The sequence below is a fragment of the Sceloporus undulatus genome, chromosome 7 (assembly GCF_019175285.1).
Source record: "Sceloporus undulatus isolate JIND9_A2432 ecotype Alabama chromosome 7, SceUnd_v1.1, whole genome shotgun sequence".
Lineage (NCBI taxonomy): Eukaryota > Metazoa > Chordata > Lepidosauria > Squamata > Phrynosomatidae > Sceloporus > Sceloporus undulatus.
In genome coordinates, this window is record NC_056528.1 from 3,562,774 (window position 1) to 3,585,158 (window position 22,385).

General features: G+C 44.3%; 1 protein-coding gene across 17 annotated transcripts in view; it reads left to right on the forward strand.

Annotated features, from left to right (window-relative positions):
• RERE (arginine-glutamic acid dipeptide repeats) overlaps positions 1-22,385 on the forward strand; it is a 339,495-nt gene that overhangs the window by 232,626 nt on the left and 84,484 nt on the right. For all 17 annotated transcript variants that reach the window (XM_042479825.1, XM_042479823.1, XM_042479830.1 and 14 more), the window contains one exon: positions 8,200-8,298. In XM_042479825.1, coding sequence (XP_042335759.1) covers positions 8,200-8,298 — 99 coding nt within the window. The remainder of the gene's footprint in view (positions 1-8,199; positions 8,299-22,385) is intronic.

A 22,385-nucleotide genomic window follows, 5' to 3' on the forward strand; every position in this document is an offset into this window, starting at 1 on the left:
TGGGGTACAACACCTACAACATAGTTTTGTTGTGGGTTTGGGGGGCTATGTGGCCATGTTCTAGAAGAGTTTATTCCTGACGTTTCGCCCGCATCTGTGGCTGGCATCTTCAGAGACGTCTCTAAGGCCTGTTACAGACTGCCAAAATAAAGCTGCTTTGGGTCTCTTTGGAGGTATGCTATTTAAATGATGCATGGGTCCTACGAGTTCGGAGGTCGTGCCAAAGCCACACTCCATTCCTAAGCACTGGAGTGCAGCTTTGGTGCAGCTTCCGGATTCTTAGGATCCATGCATCATTTAAATAGCATATCTCCAAAGAGACCCGAAGCAGCTTTGTTCTGGCAGTCTGTAACAGGCCCATATTTCCTTAAAGATGCCAGCCACAGATGCCTGTGAAACATCAGGAATAAACTCTTCTAGAACATGGCCACAGAGCCCGAAAACCCCACAAAGAACTATGGATGCTGGCCATGAAAGCCTTTGACTTCAACACCTGCAACGTTAAAATACAAAACAGTATATAAAACCAACAGTTGAAATCCAGTACTATAAAGCTTTTCAAATACACTCATAAGTGAACATTCTTTAGAGTATTAAAATGTAAAAGTCATAATTTAAAATGGACTGGATAGGCCTGGCAGAAGAGATCTGTCTTTAACGCTGTTTTAAATGCAGTCAGCATTTTCGGCTGTCGTATCTCTTCCTGCAAGTCATTCCACAAACTGGGGGCAGCAGACGAAAAGGTCCTCTGAGAAACGCTTGCAAACCTTGTAGGCCTGAAAGAGAGAATTTCAGTCTTAGGAGAGCGAGAGTTTATGAGCTTATGTCTCGATGTAGAAACCAACATTGACCCTACATGATGCATAATATTTGGCCATTGTTTGAGCTTACCATGCACCCCTTTGCACTGTGCGGTTATAGCAGTTTGATTCTGTTTTAACGGCCTTAACCTTAGATAAAGAGCTAATCTATTACTGAGCATTGGTTCCATTTGGACTCTGTGGTTTAGTACTTTGTGAGTGAGATTTGGGCTTGTCGGCTTCTTCTCGTGTTCTGTCACAGCCCAAGAAAGTTGGAAGGTTTTGGTTCTGCTTAACTGATCAGTTCATTACTTTTCCGATTGTGTTCAGAATAGGGTTAGGAGCCTTGATGCTGTTCAGATGAGGATTTGAGTAGGCAACCAAAATTGGCCCTTACCCCCGGTAAACTTCCATTAGCCATAGTCAGCATGTCTGTCGGTCTGTAGTTAAAGGCAAAAACATCTGGAATGCATCATTGGTCTATTACTGGTTTAGGGTAACAAGCCAAGTTAAACTGTGGTTTCTTTCCCTGTACAGTTAGTGTGATGACCACCACTTTTGGCTTAAACATAACAAATTGTGTTGAGCTGAAAGTAGTGATAGTTACCAACCTCCTTTTGAGAAAGAGAAGGGAACATGGCAGAAATGAGCCCAAGACCTCTTGTTTTTAACACTATATATAATAAGATCTGAAAGAGGCTGTTGCCTTTGCATTGGACCACAGACAAGTGCCATCTTTTAAATTATGGGGGAGCAGGGGAAATGCCACTTGCTTGTTTAAGTCAGTAAACTGGGAGCCACAAGCCATCAGCTCCATAGTAACATGGACATCAGGTAGTAATAAAGATTTTACAGTTTTATGGTTATGGAGCAGACAGACTTGCCAAAAATAAGTATTTATTAGCTGAAAAAGAAATGTAGGGGAGGGATTCTGCATTTCCGCATTGTGAAAACACATTTGCTTGGCCCACTGTGGCTAGATAAATATGGCTTTGCAGGAAGAGGAGAGCACACTTGGTCTAAGACAGTGTTTTTCAGGCAATCTGATGTGGCAATCATGTTTTGCCAATGCGCCAGGGATTGGCACCAGGTCTGTGCCCAGAATTGTTTCCTCCTTTCCTGTAAACTCACCAGGATCCAGAAGCCGCTGGGTTGGGTTTTAGCACCATCCGTGGACCACCATTTTCTGTAGCACTGGCCTAAGATAAAATACTACGATCCCTCAAGATAATTCATGTCCTACGCTTTTGTACAGATTGCAGCATCCCACTTTCGTGCTACAATTTGGATAGTTTGAAGACCTACGTTTTTAACAATACCTACATTATTTATATACCTTTTTAAACCATCATGGTTTTCAGTCATATTGTACAATAGTTTTGGTTAGGCTGAAGCCACCTTGAAAACGTTCTGTGAATGTGGCACCTGCTTAAAGGATGCTTGGGAGTCTCCTTTATTGCCTCCTTACGGAAAGGCTTTAAGTTAGCTGGCAGCCCTTTCCTTCCTATTAAGGTAGCAAAACACTTTTTATTCTCTCTCCCCTTCCCCTCCCCAGGAGAATGTCATTCTGAAATCTAGCTGCGTTCTTAATGGACTCCAATTATTTAATATTGTAGCAGGAATCCAGCCCCAAACGCCTGTGATGGCTTTCAGGCAGGACTCATAATGACTGTAATTGCAGGAGAGTGCCTTGCCGAAGCCAGAGCCGCCAGATGCGATGCCGTTCTTGATGTAGGAAAGGTCACCGGGAAAGGGACGTTTAAATTAAGTTATAAATTACAACTGAAGAACAATATTTTGATGTGCAAGACCCGGGGATGTCAGAATGGTGAAGCGTAATTCATGGATTCATTACCGAACAGAGGTGCCTGACAGCTGAGCCATGCCAAAAGGAGAATTTATTTGCAACATCACGCAGCCAGAAAATGGCAGCTCTGTTGCGAAGCGAGTGTCAAAATGCAGTTCGCCCCCACCTCTCTCAAAACAAGCCCATCCTAACCTTGCGCCAATGTGGCAGAGTTTATGCTAATGAACTGAGATCTAGAGCTTTTCTAATGTCGCTTGGGGTATAAATAGGGAGAGTTGGCAGGGGTGCAGCTAGGATCCTTCCCTGAGCTTTGGTTGGGGTTTGGAGCAGAGACGAAGAACCATGCTTCTCTTCCTTGCTGTTTTGCTTTAGGCTGAGCTTGTGTTTGCCTCCATGCTAAGCACTAAGTACTTCTGCAGCAGCTGGCTTAAAGAGAAAGCCATATTAAAAACTCTCTTTTTGAGCCTTCAGAGTCTTCCGCCTAAAATCCAAATAAAAATATTCAAGGTATTGCTGAGGGTTTGAACTTACGTAGGATGTAGCAACAACAACAAAATCTATTACGGCATACAGCCAGTACAAAGATAGAATACAATGGCCTGTTACAGACTGCCAAAATAAAGCTGCTTGGGATCTCTTTGGAGGTATGCTGTTTAAATGATGCATGCATCCGAAGAAGCCAGAAGCTGCACCAAAGCTGCATTCCAGTGCATAGGAATGGAGTGTGGCTTTGGCGTGACCTCCGCTTAGGACATATGCATCATTTAAATAGCATACCTCCAAAGAGACCTGAAGCAGCTTTATATAATAACCAAATATCCATATAGACGCAATACGGCCATGATATCCGTACATATCAGGATGTAGCTGTTTATTCTCTGTCTCTCTCACTTTGCTTATACTGTACTCTTATCCCTCCATATTTGCTGATTTTCTATTTGTGGATTTGATTATTCACAGATTTGATCTGTTCTTTCTAGGAATATCTAGGTCTTCCAGTGCAACTCTATGGTCAACTTTAACTGAAAATTGCCCTGAAAGACCTAGAGATTCCTAGAAAGAACATATCAAATCTGTGAATAATCAGATCCACGAATATGAAATCCGCAGATATGGAGGGATGAGAGTACAGTGGTACCCCGGGATACGAATTGATCGCGTTACGAAATTTCCGGGATACGAAAAAGTTAGATTGGAAAAAACTGTTCCGGGATACGAAGGTTTTTTCGGGTTACGAAATTTTTTTTCGGCGCGAAATTCAAACGCGCGGCTTTCCAGCGCTAACGGAAAGCCTTTTCGGGTTGCGAAATGCATCGGGTTACGAACGGGGCGGCGGAACGAATTAATTTCGTAACCCGAGGTAGCACTGTATAAGCAAAGTAAGAGAAACAGAGACTAAACAGCTGACTCTTACATAAGACTGTGTATAGTATTTCATGTCACTGATATCCTTAGACTTGATTTCCTTTTCTCAGTTCTTTTGTGGGAATAAGTATCTTCTATCTGCTTGTAAACAGAATTTACAGAAACGTTGAGAAATATATTTGTGCTATTAAGTATAATCGGCTTGGAACCAGAAGAACTATGGTCAGAAGCCATGGACATAATCAAGGAGGAATGCAGAAAGAGATGATCGTAAAGAAAGAGAAAACTGAAAAGAAAGAGAAGAAACAATGGATAGCAGATGAAATGCTTCAAGGAGTTAAGGAAAGAAGAGGAGCAAAAGAAAAGGGAGATGGGAACAAAACCAGAATCATGGATGCAACTGTTGAGCGACTAGTGTGCAAGGATAAAGAGCACTACTGTAATAATCAATGCAGTGATATAGAAGATGATAACAAAAAAGGGAAGAATGAAAGACCTCTCCCACAAGACATGGGGACTCAAAGGGAAGCTCAAACCAAGGACCAGGATGCTCTGTGATAACAAGAGGAGCATACTACAAGATCAAAAAGATGTAAAAAGATGTTGGATGAAAAACACAGAAGAGCCATATAAAAGAGATGGAAAACAACCCAAATGGCACAGGGAATGAAGATGCATATGAAATTCTGTGGAAACGACTTGCCAAATGCCTGCTTGAATACAATGGCAGAAAAGGAACAGCAAGAAGGAGGCCAGCTTAGCCTCACTTAGGGGAAAGATGCAAAACCTGTGAGCAGCACCAGGAAAGCCCTGCATAGAGCCTTCCAGTACCTCTCTGTTTCACAGAACTGTATTGGGTGTCTGAAGAGCGGCACGAATATGTGAAACCGACTCCCAAGTAACGGTGTGGATAAGTGACGCAAACGCCACCAACCTGCCTGGCTTTTCCAGTTGGGATTGCTGACTGCTGAGCCCATTGCTCTTGGCCTCCTTCTGTCCTTGTTCTTCTTCCAGTTTGTTAAGCTTGTTCAGAAAAAGGAAAGGAAGAAAATTATTTCCGTTCCGTTCCGTGGGGCAAAAATAGATTCCTTCCAGGAGTCATGGGAAGGAGGCAGGGAACGGAGCACCGTGCTGAGTGAAAAATCCCGCTTTCAGTCAATGCTTATTTCTTCTAATGTTCAGCCTCCATAGAATTCATAACCTCTCCCCCAGAAGCTTTTCTGCTCAATCCTAGTTTTAAAGGGGTAGACGAATGTTACTTGCAAGTACTGTATCACCGTCCCGTACGGAGACTAGCAAAACTCTCACATGGTGAGATCTTATAGGGGTTGTGACACCTTTAAGCTATTCATGGCAAGAATTGCCCCAGAAGATTGAGGATCTCCATGTCAATGGTTGTCAAGAGGAACTTTCTTTGCTTCCTCTTGCAAACCGCAAGGCTCAGCTGGATGCCTGCCCCGAAAAGCCCTCATTTTAAAGCAATTCATGAAAATGTACAGGAGACTAGAGAGTATGACTAATTGGTGATATTCTGTTACATGTCTTGGTCAAAATTGTGGGGTTGGGATTTTGTGGAGGTTAATAATAATAAATAATAAAAAATTTTTATTTGTATACCGCCCTTCTGAAAATCAGGGCGGTGAACAACAACTAATAACAATACAATTAGGCAAAAACCATACAAAGTGCATTAAAACAGTTCAATAAAAATAATAAAATTATCATGCCGGCATACAATGCTGACGCGGGGGGGGGGGGGGGAATTACTGGTCAGGGGTAGGCTTGTTCGAATAGATGGGTTTTTAGCCCCTTCCTAAATTGGGCTAGGGAGGTGGCTGAGCGGAGCTCGAAGGGCAGCGCGTTCCAGAGGTTTGGGGCTAAGATGGAGAAAGCCCTCCTAGAGGTGGAATTATATTTCGCCTCTGGTACTCTTAGAAGTAGCTGCTCTGAAGATCAAAGTGCGAAAAAAAAATTGTATGGAGAGAGGCGGTCCTCCAGGTACCCTGGGCCCAAGCCATTTAGGGCTTTATAGGTGATTACCAACACCTTGTATTGCATCCGGAAGCGAATAGGCAGCCAATGTAAGTCTTTAAGGACAGGTGTTATATGACTGGCCCTGGCAGTGCCAGTGACCAGACGGGCTGCCATATTCTGCACAAGTTGCAGCTTCCGAGTATGGTACAAGGGTTGCTCCATGTAGAGCGCATTGCAGAAATCCAACCTAGAGGTTACCAGGGCGTGTACAACAGTTTCAAGGTCTCCCCGGTCAAGGTAGGGACGCTGATAACAGGTGCTCCTGACCGTCGCATCCACCTGAGAGTTGTTAGGTTGTTATGGTTCCTTCTATAACTGGGACACAGGCTTGAAGCACGTTCCTTGGATCACATCGGTTACAAAGAGATCCAGGCAAGATCCACCTTTGGCTTTTAAGCACAGAGAAGAATCTTAAGAGAGAAAGTCTGAAAAATTGAGACAGAGAGGAAATATATACACACAGCACTGAAAGCGTTTTAAGCATTCCAGCCTCAGTTGTGTGTTAGCATGCAGGCTGAGCAGGGTCTTGTATTTTGGTTGCATGTCCCAGCTTGCGGTTTATGAAAGACGAGAACGTAAGTTATTGTTTTGCTCTTTTCTCAGCGCAGCTGTGAGGGCTGACATGGATGTCGGTGGCAGCCATGAATTTACAACCCCAAGCCCTCATTGTATTACAAGCTCATGTGGTGCTGCTTTTGAAAGGGGACAGTTTCACCAAGGCAGTCTTTGCCAGAACCCTTCTCTCAACAACTTGTAGCACCCCAAGGCCATGTTGATGACTGTGCAGTCTTCAGTGTATCACCAAAGACTTGTTGCTTGCAGGAATTGGTCTGTTTTGGAAGAGGGGGAATGGTGGAGGCCAAAGAGGCTCATGCTGCATGCCATTATTTCTTTGGTGTCTCCAGGTGGATATGCTTGGGGTACTGCCCCATTTCTACCACCCTGTAGCTCAAAGGTGTCCAGTAAGGCAGTGATGGAGATGTTCTGGATAGCAGACAGGATTTTCAGCAAGAAACCACAGGAGGCATATCAAGATGGGGTGCTACTTCAACACTAATTTAGGCCTGTTACAGACTGCCAAAATAAAGCTGCTTCGGGTCTCTTTGGAGGCATGCTGTTTAAATGATGCATGCACCCTAAGAATCCAGAAGCTGCACCAAAGCTGCACTCCAGTGCTTAGGAATGGAGTGTGGTTTTGGCGCGACCTCCGGACTCTTAGGACCCATGCATCATTGAAATAGCATACCTCCAAAGAGACCCAAAGCAGCTTTATTTTGGCAGTCTGTAACAGGCCTTAGTTCCCACTGTGCACCTTTACAAAAGGCTCTATTGCCCTAGAAAACCACTGCCAGCCAGAATAGAGTGCTGCCTAGCTGTATCAATGGTCAAACAGCCACGTAAAGCTGCTTCAAACTTTCTTGTGTCCTAGATCGAGAATGAGCATCCTGCTCAGCGCATAAGTGACTGTTGTATCTGTTTAATAATATGCAGTTTGCTCAAGAGAAAGAGCAATCCTGTTGGATCAGATCCACAGTTTGTTTCCAGAACATAGACATGATATTCTTAATTTCTCCATATTTGTGTTCTGAATTGGTTAGCGTGAAGCATAGAAAATCCTCAGGCTGCAGCTTTTGCACAGATTGTGAGACAATCTATAGTTATAAATGATAGCACACATAACACCCTTTTCCCAGTTTAGGCAGTGGTACATGTTCTTCCACCCCCACCGTTTCTCTTACTTGGCATTTCATGTGTTTCCAGCAGGACTGTGTGTGTGTTTCAGCAGCTCAGACCTATGTACATCTTGGTGTGGAGTTCAAACGCAGAAAGAGCCGTGCATGCAAAGTCAATTTCCACCGTCCCCCGTGCACAAGCGAAGCTGCAAAAGGGCTGACTCTCCCAGTTATCCAGCTAACTTTGAACAAGAGAGGGCTGCAAAGGAACCAGTCTCTTTTGAAGACTGTTTATTTTGGTCTGGTTTCCTTTCCAGTGGTTCTCCCCCTTTATTTCACTCCCTTTTAATGCCGTTGGAAAATGCTGCAGGGTAGACTTTTAAATATCCGTTTTGGCTCTGGATCCCCTTGGAAAAGGCTTCAGAAATAAATAGGAGAGGACAGCCTTTTTTTTTTTAATGCCAGCCTTCTCTCTTGATCCTTGTAATGGTTCTGTTTTGCTTTTTCCTCTCTCCTTCAGCTACATGAAAGTAACTATGATGCCGGCAAAGCCCTGCAACGCCTGGTGAAGAAGCCCGTGCCGAAACTCATTGAGAAGTGCTGGACGGAAGATGAAGTGGTAAGAATCCTCATTTTGTTGTATTGTTGCTCCTGCTGCCACTCCAATTTAACTTAATCTCTTCTGATCTCTCTTTGTGTAAGTGTGTAGTGGTGGCACTGGGGAGAAAGTTTCCTACTCTCTTCAAACTAGTAGCCATTGGATCTATAGAGTAGTTGCTTGCACTTGATTAGCTAGAGGCAAATAACGTCTTTGCTGCTGATGCTACATTATGCAGAAAGAATGAGTCTGGATCCTCCTTTCCTGCACAGACTTTTCAGCAGCAAAGCCCTCAGGCACACAAGAGTTCTGTTGACTGCCTTGGGCTTCCTTCTGGCCTCTCTCACTCAGGTTTCCCCAACCAGCTGCCAGGAAGAGGAAGCTTTGAGCTGGTTCAATATTGGATATGTCTGTCATTGTTTTTCCCCAGGTGGTTTGGGGAAGGAAGGTTCTGAAGACCCTGTCGATGCTCTTCTAGTCAAAACCATTCGTTCGCTTTCTCCTGAGGCTCCTGTATGACTTGACTTGTGCACTAGCAGTGTGCTAGGTTTGTGCACAGCATAGATCTGATTATAGAGGAGTTGCCTATAATTTCGTTGTCATAGACAGATCACTTCATGGTGGGGTTTAGACATGGTGGGACTCAGAACTTCTGCAGGGGTGGGGGACCCATTGACATAGGCTGCTCCAAAGGCATATGGGTCTAAATTGGTTCCTTGCGGCTCTTGCCTCAGCAGGCAATTCTGTCAAAGTCCCAGTTGACCTCTAGAATGGGGAAATGGCCAGGTGGAGTCGACACAATTGCTCCTGAGTATCCCTTTCCATGGAGTGGAGCCAAACCAACTCCCTTGTTGTTCAGGATGATGATGGTGATGAAACAAGTGACATGATGTCCAGAGCAACATTGGCAGATAGCCCATCAAACCCAGGCTTAAGCAAACCGTACTTAAGGGCATATTCCAGGGCAATATTAGCAGCGAAACAACTTTTCCCTCTGCCACCATTGTGTCTGCAACAAGGTGGCCAGGTGCCTTGTATACGTGGGCCCAGAAAAGGAAACCCTGCTGTGAGCAACTTACTCAGGGCTCTGCAAAGAAAATACCTTGGATCCACTCTGACTTGGATGCAGATCCATGCCATTTTTGCTCCTTCTTGTCCATTATTAATGGATACTTTTCAGTTTGTACAGCTTGAGGATGTGGACAGGATTCTTGGAAAGGTGAGAGTTGCAACATCTATACTACATCCTTGCCCTTCCTGTCTTAATAAAAAGGCCAAAGGAGGATGGATGAGTGGATAGAGCGAGTGGTCCATTCATCACTAAAACAAAGCAGAGTTGTATCATGCCTAAAGGAGGCACTTGTAAGACCACTGCTGAAAAAGCCCTACAGAAGCCCAGGAACCTCTGTATTGGACAACTACTGGCCAGTTTCAAAAATTCAATTTCTGGGCAAAGTACTACAGTGTACAGTGGCCTCCCAACTCCAGGGATTCCTGGATGAGATGGATGGTCAGGGCATGTATTCCTGTTAGTTCTGCTGGACCTCTCAGTGACTTTCAGTATCATCAATCATGATATCCTTCTGGGCTGCCTTGCTGGGAGGGAACTGGGTGGCATTGTTTTTACATTGGCGTCATTCCTTCCTGGAAGTGTGAATCGAGAAGGTGGTGCTGGGGGACACCTGTTGAACCACTTGGCTGTACGTCTATTCTGTTTTGTCTCTTGTGCTATTTAACATATACATGAAGAGGTTGTCCAGAGTTTTGGGGTCTGGTTCCATCACTATGCAGATGACACCCAGGTCTACAACTCTTTGTGAACTGAATCCAAGGGAGCTGCCATTGATCTAAATTGGTGCCTGTCATCTGCTACTGGACTGGATGAATTGATTGATTTATTTGATTTCTATCCTGCCTTTCTCCCTGAAGGGACGCAAGGTGGCTCACAAATAATAATAAAATAGGTGAACAAATTGACACCTATACCAGACAAGACAGGGTTTCCAATTGCCTCACTGTTACTTGCCAAAGGTCGCCCAATGGGTTCTCATGGCCAAACGAGGATTTGAACCTTGGTCTCCAGAGTCATAGTCCAACACTGAAACCCCACTATAGCATGCTGGCTCACTGAAGAGAGAGTGTTGAAGCAGTCAACCAGTCCTTCCTTGGGAAGGGAAATCCATAGCCTAGGAGCAGTCACCAAGACTCTCTCCTGTCCTCGCCAGTCATGAGCATAGGTGCCACAATTCCAGAGAGCAGACCCCTTTAACTTGTGACTGATCGCCACTCAAACAGTTGCCTTGGAACTGGGGATCTTTACCATCATCAGTGGCATACATGATAACGTTAGCAAAATGCTTGGGATTGGAACTGAAGTAGCAATGGGCATGGAAGCCAAGGAGAGGGAAAACCCAACATCTGAGTAGCATGTTGTTCAGCTGAACCAGCGCATCATGACTGTCCAGTAAGCAGTAGGTTTCAACATTATATCCCCCTTGATAAACCTGTTTCCTCAATTGTGCACTGTTAATTTCCATCTGTAATGGCGACAGTGCCTGATTTTTCATAGCCTGGAATTTCTCACCGCCCTGGACCCTTCCCCTCCATCTTATTCTGAAGCCTCTCTCCTCTCTCTTTCCTCCCCTTCTCTTCCAGCTGCTTTTATATAGCAAAAGCACGGCTGCTATTTCAACTCCTGGCTTTGATCAACAGTCAAGCCTTAAAAGATAGAGAAGGGAGCCTTACAAATCAGAAAGCAAGGCATGGGCTCTTAATGAAAAACGAAACCGCGCTCCTGAAGAGCGAACGCTGTGGGCGCACAAAATGGCAATCATTAGCTCTGTACACTCCTGTCAGCATCAGCTCGTCTTCTCATCTTTTTCTGTTCCTTCTTTCCCTCCTCCCCAGCTTTTCCAGCTATATTTGGCAGGCCTCCAGCCTCTGCAGTCCATGGACCTCAAGCTGTTCTCTTATTCAGAAGGAGTTTTTTAAAGCTCCACCTTTTCCCCGCACCTCCTGGTCTCTTATTGAAGGCTGCAGGCCAGATCCTGCTCTGCTGAGAAGAAGAAGGAATGTAGTAGGACTGCCATGGGGCAGAGGTCTGTCTCCCTGGCTGGATTCTTTCTTGCAACAACCAGAGCAAAACCCAGGTCCAAAGAGCACCTTTATATGGCTCATCCTAATCCGAGCCATTGTGATGCAGTGGTTTGAATGTCGAACTACTATTCTGGGAGACCAGGGTTTGAATCTCCACTCAGCTATGGAAACACAATGGATGGCCATAGGCAAATCGCACTCTCTCAGCCTCAGAGGGAGGCAGCGGCAAACCCTCTCTGAACAGGTCTTGCCAAGGAAACATCACAGAGTTGCCGCAAATCAAAAGCAAGGGGGAGGAGAGAGATTGTAGCATGTCAAATTGTTCTTGTCGGGTCCTTTATACATTTGCATCTTTTTGGGGTATCAAAAATCTTGGAGCCTGATGGCTCTCCAAAGGAAAGAATTCCACAAACCCAGTGCCACCTCTCTCTGTCCTGCCTTAAGAACCCTATACCTTATTTCAGCATGGCTGTGTTAGAAGAATATGTACTAGTGTCCAGTTTCAGTTTATTTTGCATAGCTTTGCTTCTTTTTGGTAAAGGGTGAGAGCCCTGAAGGCTTGCTTTGGCTTATAAAGATGACATCCAGGATTCTTTTACCCACCAGTCCATGAGGACAGGAAACTTTGTGCTGCTTATATAAAATGAAAAGCTGGGCTATTCAGAATGCTGAATTTGCAAATATTGCCTTTGTAAACCCAAGTTGTGGTTCTCTTTGCACAACTAGTGTGTAAGCCCCCAGATTCTATTATGTGGAGTAGGTGTACCTCTCCACACGCTTGGATCCATGCAGAATCGATAGGGGCCAATGAAAGAAGGAGAACTACAGATAAGCACTGAAAGACCACCGCTAGTTTGTTAGGTTTTTTAATTAAACACTGCGAGGAGCATTTAAATAACAGAGGCTCCAGGCTGAGCTGCATCTAATCGAAACCGATTAAGTCACCCGTCCACACTTGGATAGTTATTAATTCTGTTTGTTTATGCATGCTAGCTGAAGGCAGAATTCCTGACTGCCACGCAGAGCCCTGTAATGCACAGAGATGTTTGTGCAGCATGGCGCTTGGGCCTTAATTAGCATCCTGATGTTGATTATGAAGAACAGCAGGCTTGCTAATTGAATCCACTTTACGACCTAGGACTTAGGTCGTCTTTGCAATGTCAAGAGGAACCGGCTTACGTTGAAGTTGGGGAATGGAGGAATCAAAGCAGCACAGAGAGGGAGGGAGAGAAAGTGCATGAGAATCCTGCACTCCCAAAGAGTTTTGATGGATGGAGTGGTTATGAAATGGGTCTGTCAGTATTGCTTGACTTACGTTCTTAGCAACAGCCGTATATATATATGTAAGTGTGTATCTGTGTTCCCATAAATATATCCATAACATTAACTTGAAGCAGTGGAATAATTCAAAATAAAGGTTAAGGTAGTCTCTTGACATGAGTGTCTAGTCGTAACCGACTGTAGGGGATGGTGCTCATCTCGGTTACTAAGCCGAAGAGCCAGCATTGTCTGAAGACGAACCCAGTGGTCATATGGCTAGCATGACTGCATTGGATGCTGTTACCTTCCCACCGAAGTGGTACTTATCTATCTACTTACATTTGCATGCTTTCGGACGGCTAGGTTGGCAGAAACTGGGACTAGTGACAGCAGCTCACCCCATCATGCAGCACTTGGGCCTCGAACTGCCAACCTTCCCATCTTCCGAAGTTCAGCATGCCTTCGCTTCTGCAAGAACCTCGCACTGTCATTGACATTTGTAACTTTTATCTTGAAATGTGCTGCCTTTTTAATATTTTAGATAGCTTCTCACACCCAACCCCCCCCCCCTTTTTTTTAATGTTGAATGGTTGGGAGTAAACAACCTAGATTCAAATAACCCCTTAAATTTATATCCAAGGATAGTTAATCCTTGACGGTGATAAACCTTAATTGGCCATGTTCATGGATTTACAAGTTCATAAATTTTAAAGTACCTATCAACACCTGGCTTCAGTTTTAAAGCTCCATTTGTCATAAAAGAAAATCCTTCCTTAACACCCCCCCCCACTCCACCTTCAATATGACAAACTAATTTCCACCAATGCGCTTGCAAATGTTTGTAATGCGGTGAACTGGGATTGCCTGGCCAAGAAATTACTTGCGCTGAGCTCACTCATCTCCTTATCTGCATGGCTTCCTTGGTTTCCATCGTCTCAAAATGCTTCTCAGTGTATCTGCTCTCAAGGAAGAAGGAAGTGGGGGGAAAAAACCTTCATACTCTTGTAAGCTCCTTTGAAGCCAACCATATCCCAACCATAGAGGGATAGAAGGGCAGAGCTACCTAGTAAGGCCAGAATATGGTGACTTTTACTGCAAACATGATTCATATGGTCAGGATGGGTGGGTAGAAGAACAATCTCTCTCTCAGAATAGGGGAAAGAAGGAGAAAATTCAAGGCTGGGAGTGCATAGTGGCACCAAAGTAATGGAAATATCGAGTGGTCAAAGCATAAAAAGGGACAGCAGTATTTGATCAGCACATTATTTGAGCACCTGAGGCCTTGGTCCAATTCCTGGCATCCAGAGCAAAAGGATTATAGGTGCCAGAGGTAGGAAAGATTGCCATTAAATGAGTGGTGGCATGTGTGCGGGTAAGGGATCCTGGGAAAGGGATGCATTGCATGTGTAACAATTGAGGAGGCAGAACTGAGTAGCCAAAAACGTCGTGCAAATATTGCATCATTACCTGTCAAAAGCAACACAGCCAAGGCAGGTCCTTTGCTTGAAATATGGATTCACCAACATGCTCAGTCCTTTCCCCTTTGAACAGATGCCCCTCTTGTAAAACATGATGGACGCTGGGTCTCTAACACTATTGATAAACCTTTTGGGACCTTGGCTGTGATCTGGGGACAGCCCTTTTAGCTAGGATTTCTGCCTTAATTTCCACACAGGAATATAGTCCTTCTTTTTGTGTATACTGGATTGCCAAGCTGTGAGCTACTATGTTTGGTAGTTAATGCATAACGCCACAATGCATTACGAGTATCACTGGGGGACGATCCCTAGAATCCTCAGGGTCAGGGATGATCCTGAACCGGCAGCTTTACATACGCAACGCTGTTCTTATTAACAAACCTCAGCGCACCTTGTTGCTTTGCAGTGTCCTTGTCGTTCTTCTGCGAGGAAAGGCACGAAGGCTGCTCGCTCCATCTACCTTTGATGGGGAGATCTGTCAAATCCGCCCACAGCCTTGTCTTCTAGGCAGGGTGGCCTGGATGCTTTTTGCAAATCTCCCCATTTCTCCTGCTGCCAAAAAACCATTAGCTTTCTCCTAACTTCGTTACGTCTTCATTTGTCTCAGCCTCCCATATGTTTCATTCCTCTCTGCCTCGCAGAATATTTTTAGATGTTAGTGCATCTGCCATAGCGATGATCATCACCATGCGCCACCCACCCGGTCCCTGAAATAATCCTAGCAAATATTTACCGAGATGAGACACTGTTGTTAAAAGGTCTCGATTCTTTCCTGGAGACCAGAAACTAAATGCTCAAATGGTGACTTTATTTTATGTAGTATAGTTATCCTTAATGGCGTCATATGCCCTTTTCTGCAGTGTTTATGCTCATATAGGAAGAGAGAAGAGCCATTATTCATTCTAGCCAGGGGCTTGTTGAGGTTGCGGGTTGGAGAGAGAAATCTACTGCTCCAAAGATTAATAAATTCTATAGAGTTTGGCTGTAGAAACTATGCATTTCATCTCATTTCCAAGAGTGCTTTTTCTCCTTTTTCTTTTTTCTTTTAAAGAACCAGCGATTGCTTACGCTTTGAGCTGTTCTCAGTCATTTTCCTGTGTTCATTTAAAAATGAGAACAAGACACAAGAGGCTCAAAACGCCGCGTTTGTTCTTCCCCCAAAAGCAATTTATTTCATAAACAAAGAAGGCCAATACCATTATCCTTTGTGGTTCCTTAGCAACAGAACTGGAGTCGGTTTAGCTGGCTTGGTCTGCGCGATGCACATCTTGTTCCTCCTGTGTGTGTTGAAACATTTAATGGTGCAGCTTCATAACTTAAACAAAGCCCCATTACTTGGAGAGCCCTTGCTGGAGAGATGCTGTAAAACTCAAAAGAGATGTGCCACGCAGGGTGAGATTTGATGGCTTCCCTCCCTTTTGCTTTTCTCTTCACGTAGTTTATTCTGTATAAGATCCAAATGAAGGAATCCGTTGAAGCGATAGCTTGGGTTAAGCTGTTTTTAGCCCTACGTTTATTTGTAACGTAAGTGCAGGCAACCAGTTGTTGTTGGACATCAGATCTCATCCCATTTGCTGTGGTTTGGCTTGCCCACTAGCAACACCTTGAGGGCTATATAGAATCATAGAGTTGGAAGAACCCTCAAGGGCCATCCAGTCCAATCCCCTGCCATGCAAGAACATACTATCAAAGCATCCTTGACAGATGGCCATCCGGCCTCTGTTTAAAGGCCTCCAAAGAAGGAGACTCCACCACACTCCAAGGGAGTGTCTTCAGCTGCCAACAACCCTTACCATCAGAACGTTCTTGCTAATGTTGAGGTGGAATCTCTTTTTCTGTAGTTTGATCTATAACAGAGGTTCTCAACCTGTGTGTCGTGATCCCTTTGGGGTCTCCTGTGACCCAGGGTTGGTGCCATAATCTATCATACTCTAGTGCAGTGGTTCTCAACCTGTGGGCTGCAACCCCTTTGCAGTTCTCAACCTGTGGGTTGTGGCATTAGGAAGGTTGAGAACCACTGATCTATAACAATCCATTGCTAAGTACAGGGATTTTTTTTTAAAAGGGGGAAGCCCCATGATAGGCTGGAATAACACCTGAAGGGTCCGCAGAATATGTCAATAGCAGAAATTATGTCAATGTGCAATATATGTTTCTATGATTCTAATCTTTTAATTCTTTGTCCTTGGTCTTAAGGTATTGGATAGTGGAATGGAATTGAGCTCAACCCTTCAGTGATTTATGTGTGTCGGGGGGTGAGCTTTCCTTCGTCAAAACTCATTGCCCTCCCATGGCAATTCAAGACATGTCTTATCCATAACCTTCTCAGGTGTTTAGGTGAGCATGCAAACTCAAGGCTAGTCTCCACTTACCCCCGTTCTCCACACTGTAGAAACCCGATGGCAAAGTCCTGTTACATGCCTCCCACATGTCACAACGGTGAGAATTTCCTGGGGCAATGTTGTCAGAGATTGCTCTTCTTTACACAAGAGAGCCCTTGGAAATGCTGCAACCTAGGCAATAAATGTAAATGGGGACAAGTAGCGGGTAGTCTTACAAGGTAGAAGTTCCACTACACATCAGATCTTTATAACATCCCCTCTGTGTCTGCAAGTAGCAGTCAGCATGTGCTCACTCCTCCTTTTCCCTCCCTCACATCACCTCTGCTGACTCCTATGCATATGTGTAGGTCAGATCTTTGTTTTCTCATAGTGAGTACTTAACTACTAGCTACACTAGATTTGTCTGAACACATACAAAGTGTTGAGTTGGAAGGATCCAGACTCCAGTTCCTTTTCCACTACTTTTCTTAGGCTGTCTTCACATACACAGCCAGCATTATGGGGGCAGCTTCCCTATGGAATATCCCCACTTTGCTCATGGGCCATTGTGAAGAAGAACCAACCATCCAGCAGAATGTGAAGTCCAATGTAGGCAGGACTTTGAAAGAGCAGCGGGTTATTGAGTTGGGTCCAGACTAAAGTCCTATTGATTTAAGTGGGTCTGTTTTAGGTACAGTTCAAATAGCCACAGATTCCCAAAAGCAAACATTGATTTTGCTATTTTTATATGAAGGACATCATTTTACTCTGGCATTGTATTTAATGGGACTTGAGCATTTGCAGATTTTGGTATCCATAGGGGGTCCTGGAACCAAAACCCTGCAGATACCACTGTATTAACATTTTTACTGCCAAAGAGAGGAAGAGATGCTTTGGGAGATCCTGTCTCATCTACTCAATGGACCTCGATGGGATGCTTGGAGCAGCTTCAGTGGGAAGGAAAGCAAGTGTACAGGCTCTTTGCATGCAGAGAATTTAGATGCTAAGCACCTGTGTCAATGGTCCTGCTCACATGTTGCTTTTCCTACCCCACACAGAAGCAGAATTTATGGGGTTGGCTGCATATAGGAACACATTTTGTAAAAGAAACATTTACCGCTGAGGAGTGTCTCAGGTGAAGATGGCCTTGGACCGCTTACGAAATGACACTTGCGTTCATCCCTTTGCTCTATCGAGGGCGTGTTTCCTATTCACTTTCTCATCTTTACACAAGGTCCAGTGGCACACTCCCAGTGAGGAACACCAGGGCTGACAGCTCAGATTATATAAGGAGAAGGCCTTGGGGGCAAACCTCTAGTTTTGAGAGAGCTCATGTCAGCCAGGCTCAGAGTGTTCGAAACCAATGACCGGTGAGTGGCGGCCGGTGCCAGAATCAAGATAATCTGCTGCGAAGTGTTGTTTTTGAAAAGAATTGGGAAGGGGAGGTGAGAGCAGATAGAGATGGTTCAGTGGTGAGCGCCTGCCTCCCCATTTCGGATTTCTCCGTCTTTTTGGCTTGTTTGTCTCCTGAATTTAACTGGGGGGAAAGGACGGCAATTCTCTTCCTCTAAAGCAAGCCATCTAGTGGCAGGTGCTCAGCTTTGCAGAGGAGCAGGCAATTCTGTTTTTTCCTACAGCTGCTGGTTAGTGTTTTTTGAGTATTTCTTACTTTTATTTCATCTTTGCAAAAATTGCCAAAGCAATTCAGAAATGAAGCCGCAGAAGCAGAAGCAGCAAACTAGCGTCATAGAACTAGTTAGGTTCAAAGCAGCAGCAGCTAACATCTTTTTATCTCTTTCCCTCTCTTTCTCATTTCTTATCTATCTACCTCTAAGTGGAGCATGCTAAAATAAAGCTGCCTGAATGGCAGGCAGGCAGACAGACAAACACACTCAGTGTCTATTGAATAAGGCAAACACTTTGACTACACACACACACACACACACAGGTGGCCCTGCGTTTTCACAGGGATCTATTCTGGACACCCCCCCCTTCCATGAAAATGGAGAGTCGCACCTATTCAAGCCCCATAGCATTGAATGGGGTGCACACCATTGGAGATCTTTAAACAGAGGCAGGATGGCTATCTGTCAGGGATGCTTTGATTGAGAGTTCCTGCATGGCAGAATGGGGTTGGACTGGATGGTCCTTGGGGTCTCTTCCAACTTTATGATTTTATAAGAATGCGGATCTCAAGTCCATGAGAAAGGAGGACCGACTCTGTGTGTGTGTGTGTGTGTGTGTGTGTGTGTGTGTGTGTGTGTATATATATACACAGTGGTACCTCGGGATACGAAATACCCAGGTTACGAAATTTTCGGGATACGAAAAAATCCCATAGGAAAACATTGTTCCGGGTTACGAATGTTTTTTCGGGTTACGAAAAAACTTTTGGGCTTTTTTGGCTTTTTCGCACGGAATCGCGGCTTTTCCCCATTAGCGCCTATGGCAATTCAGCTTACGAAGGTTTTCGGGTTCGAACGGTGCCACGGAACGAATTAATTTCGTAACCCGAGGCACCACTGTATATATATATATATATATATATCAATAGCAGCTTCATTTATATACTGCTTCATGCCGCCTAAGCACTCCCTACATGGCTTACAAAGTGTAAGCTAATTGCCCCCAACAAGCAGGGCACTCATTTTAGCAACCTACGGAAAGATGCATGCCTGAGTCGATCCTGAGCCCCTGGCTGGGATTGAATTTGCAACCTTATGATTTGTGAGTGAGTGGCTGCAGTACAGGCATTTAACCACTGCGCCACCAGGGCTCTCTCATATATATATATATATATGCATTGTAAAATATGAGTGGGTGAAAAAGGAAAAACAGGTGTAGTTGAAACTCTACTGTACTATGTTCCCCTCATGCTCTAATTTTCTTTGCCAATAATGCCACCACTGATACTCCATAAGTAGTCGCTGCTCGCAGATCTGATAGGAGATAGCAAGCTGCATCTGTATCTGAAGTAAACGCAAAGGGATACTAGCCGTTTCCACCCTACAGGCCCCAGAGGGATGCTCCAAAGGGCTGTGAGACCCTGTTGGACCATCTGGGAGGCAGCACTGGTGGCAGCTGCAAGGGCTGGTGGAGGATAAAATGGTGGAAGCCACCACCTGCTCCCTCCATGGTGCCACTAAGCTGATCCTACCGCTTTCAGCCCCAAGATGAGAATTCTTTCTTAGATCACTCACATGTTTGTTGAAAGGTTGCCAAATGTTAAGGTTCACTATCTTCAGAGGATCCGCATACCTCTCAGATGTTTCCGATAGTTCCAGAACTGATAATGCACCATGGCATAAATTATGCGGCATCACAGTTTATTCTCTTGCAGCTCTGTTTTGAACTTGCTAAATCTTGTGCATGTTTTAATAGGGTTTTATCCAGGAGTTGCAGGTGAAATATAGTCCCTCCCTTTCCGCGTTAAAGCAGAACTATATTGTAATAATGGTCCAGTATGCAAGGGTCCAGTGCCATCGCTGGTTTAGATTGTGTGTCTGGAGGACAGATTTTTCAGTTGTTCAATGAGGTATGAAAAAATCACAATGAAGTTGTAACATATTCATTTTCATTTGAACCTTAATAGACTTTGGATGTAGGGATTTCCCCTTCCTTCCCAAGAGGTGGAAACAGTAGACACAAAATGGTTAAGATGGAGCTGCCATGGTTTAGCTCTTACGCTCTTCTTTTCGCACGTGTCTTTCGTTGATCTTTTTGGGTTACTCTGATTTGTAGGCTGCTATTGAAGAACCATTGGCCTGTTACAGACTGGCAAAATAAAGCTGCTTTGGGTCTCTTTGGAGGTATGCTGTTTAAATGATGCATGGGTCCTAAGAGTCCGGAAGCTTCACCAAAGCTGCAGTCCAGTGCTTAGGAATGGAGTGTAGCTTTGACGTGACCTCCGGACTCTTAGGACCCATGCATCATTTAAATAGCATACCTCCAAAGAGACCCAAAGCAGCTTTATTTTGCCAGTCTGTAACAGGCCATTATTTCCCTAAATAAAGGACACCTTTGGTCAGTTAGGCCCAAATAGATGGTTCAGGTGTTACCTTTTATTGTAGCCACTCTGGTATGGAAGCATTCAGAAATGCACTATCAGCCCCTCGCATTCTCTGTTTTTGCAGAATGATTTTTGATTGCAGAACAGAATCCAGTTACATATAATTGCCAAAATGGAAGGTGCATTTTCTGTTTTGGTTCTCCCATCGGCATCGCCAAGGAATAACTATTTTGTGCAAGCAGAAAACAGAAATGATTAAAGAAGTCATTTTTGTAATAGGCTTCCTAGAGTGAGTGATAAACAGGGAGTTTAAACGTTGTTGAGAAAGGAGAATTGGCTCCTTAACTAGCTTTGAAAGGATGAGAGTCCGTTATAATTATGTCTCCCTTGAAATAGAAGGCTTTCCCCAGCTAAGACTTTGAGATTTTTAATGTTTGAGAGGCTTGTTTTTTTTAACTAGTCCTTAAATCCTTGGATCATTATGTAAAGCAGCAGAGGGTTTTGCACCAAGGAATTTGTGGAACTGTCAACGGCTTTTCTGCAGCTTTGCATGTGTGCATCTCCGCGCATCATTTGTTCTGTTTCCAGCCTGGCAATGTATCCATGTTTCAGAAAATCCTAATAGCTGTGGTGTCCATAATCAGTTTAACCAGTATCTTTTCCTGTAGTGACCATAATGGGGCAGGTGAGCGAAGACCTACAATCCATCATCATCCATCTCTCCGCTCAGTTAAGGGGCTTTTCTATGGGTGGCTCTGAAGCCTCCTCCTTGAAGCTTATTATTTAATTTAACTTTGTGGAGGTGTCACTTTCCTGGTTAATAAGGCTTCCCCTTCGATAGCAAGGACAACTAATCTAAATATTAATCATCTTCTTTCTTCATCCATCCATGGCTCTTAATTAGTTAGAAGAGTAACGGTGCTAGTAAAGCAAATGATTATCCTGTCAGATAGAAAGTTTCTGACAATCCAGAGAAGCACTCCATGACTTCGTCTGCAGTCCTATGCGTGTCTTCAGCTTCAGAGTAAGCCCTCTTGTACATACAAAGCAGAATCTTGTGCGGGGAAGACCTAGAACATCACTCAAGTTGATAATTCATATTAGCGTTGCGATCCTATACCGACTTACTTCAAATTCGGCCCTATAGAATTCAGTAGGACTTTCATCTCCATAGACTTGAGTAAGGTTTCTCTATTTTTTGTTCCCATATGACATGAATGTACTAATTCCACTTAAGTTGAAAAGTCTTGTTACTATAAGGAAGCTTGTTACTATAAGGTGGTTCTCAGCCCAGTGATAGTCTTGCGGCATCATTACAAGATGAAGTTCTTGGTGCAGGGTTCATCTTGAGCAACCGTCTGAAGATCTGTTCCTCCCCAAATATTTGTCCCTTTTGACAGAAGCAAACCTATGTCCCAGACTATATGCTAGAACATATAGTTTGATTCCAGACCTTGTCGGTTTCCAAGTGTCCATCCTAATTTCTCATAGACAAAATATACTTCAACCATTTCAATTTTCTAAGAAGTTGGAGAAAGCGCCTGTCACCTTTCTTGGGGTAACTTGCTTGGGGTGTGTGGCAAGGGCCCAAGGAAAACCATTTATGTGTAAGTCTGCATCTCTTATGTGTCAAATATTTGGGGATTCATGGGTGTCCAGGTGGGTGCCTTCCTTCCTTTTAGGTAATAATATGTAAAACCTGTTAAGGTGGCTAGTAGTTTTTACTACCCTCGCCTCTGACCGTTTTGGCGAGTGCCAGACTTTATGGTGAACGTGTGGCTTGCCTTCACTGCTTCTCAGCATCTAGGAATCCATCTTCATCCACCGCCCCTTTCCATCTCCTTCCCTTTCCCCTGCCATATATTCAAAATTTCCTGTTAAGATTTATATAGCTTTTAGGCTGCGCTCTGTGAGATTGGTCACGCGGGAGCTCATGCATTTAGA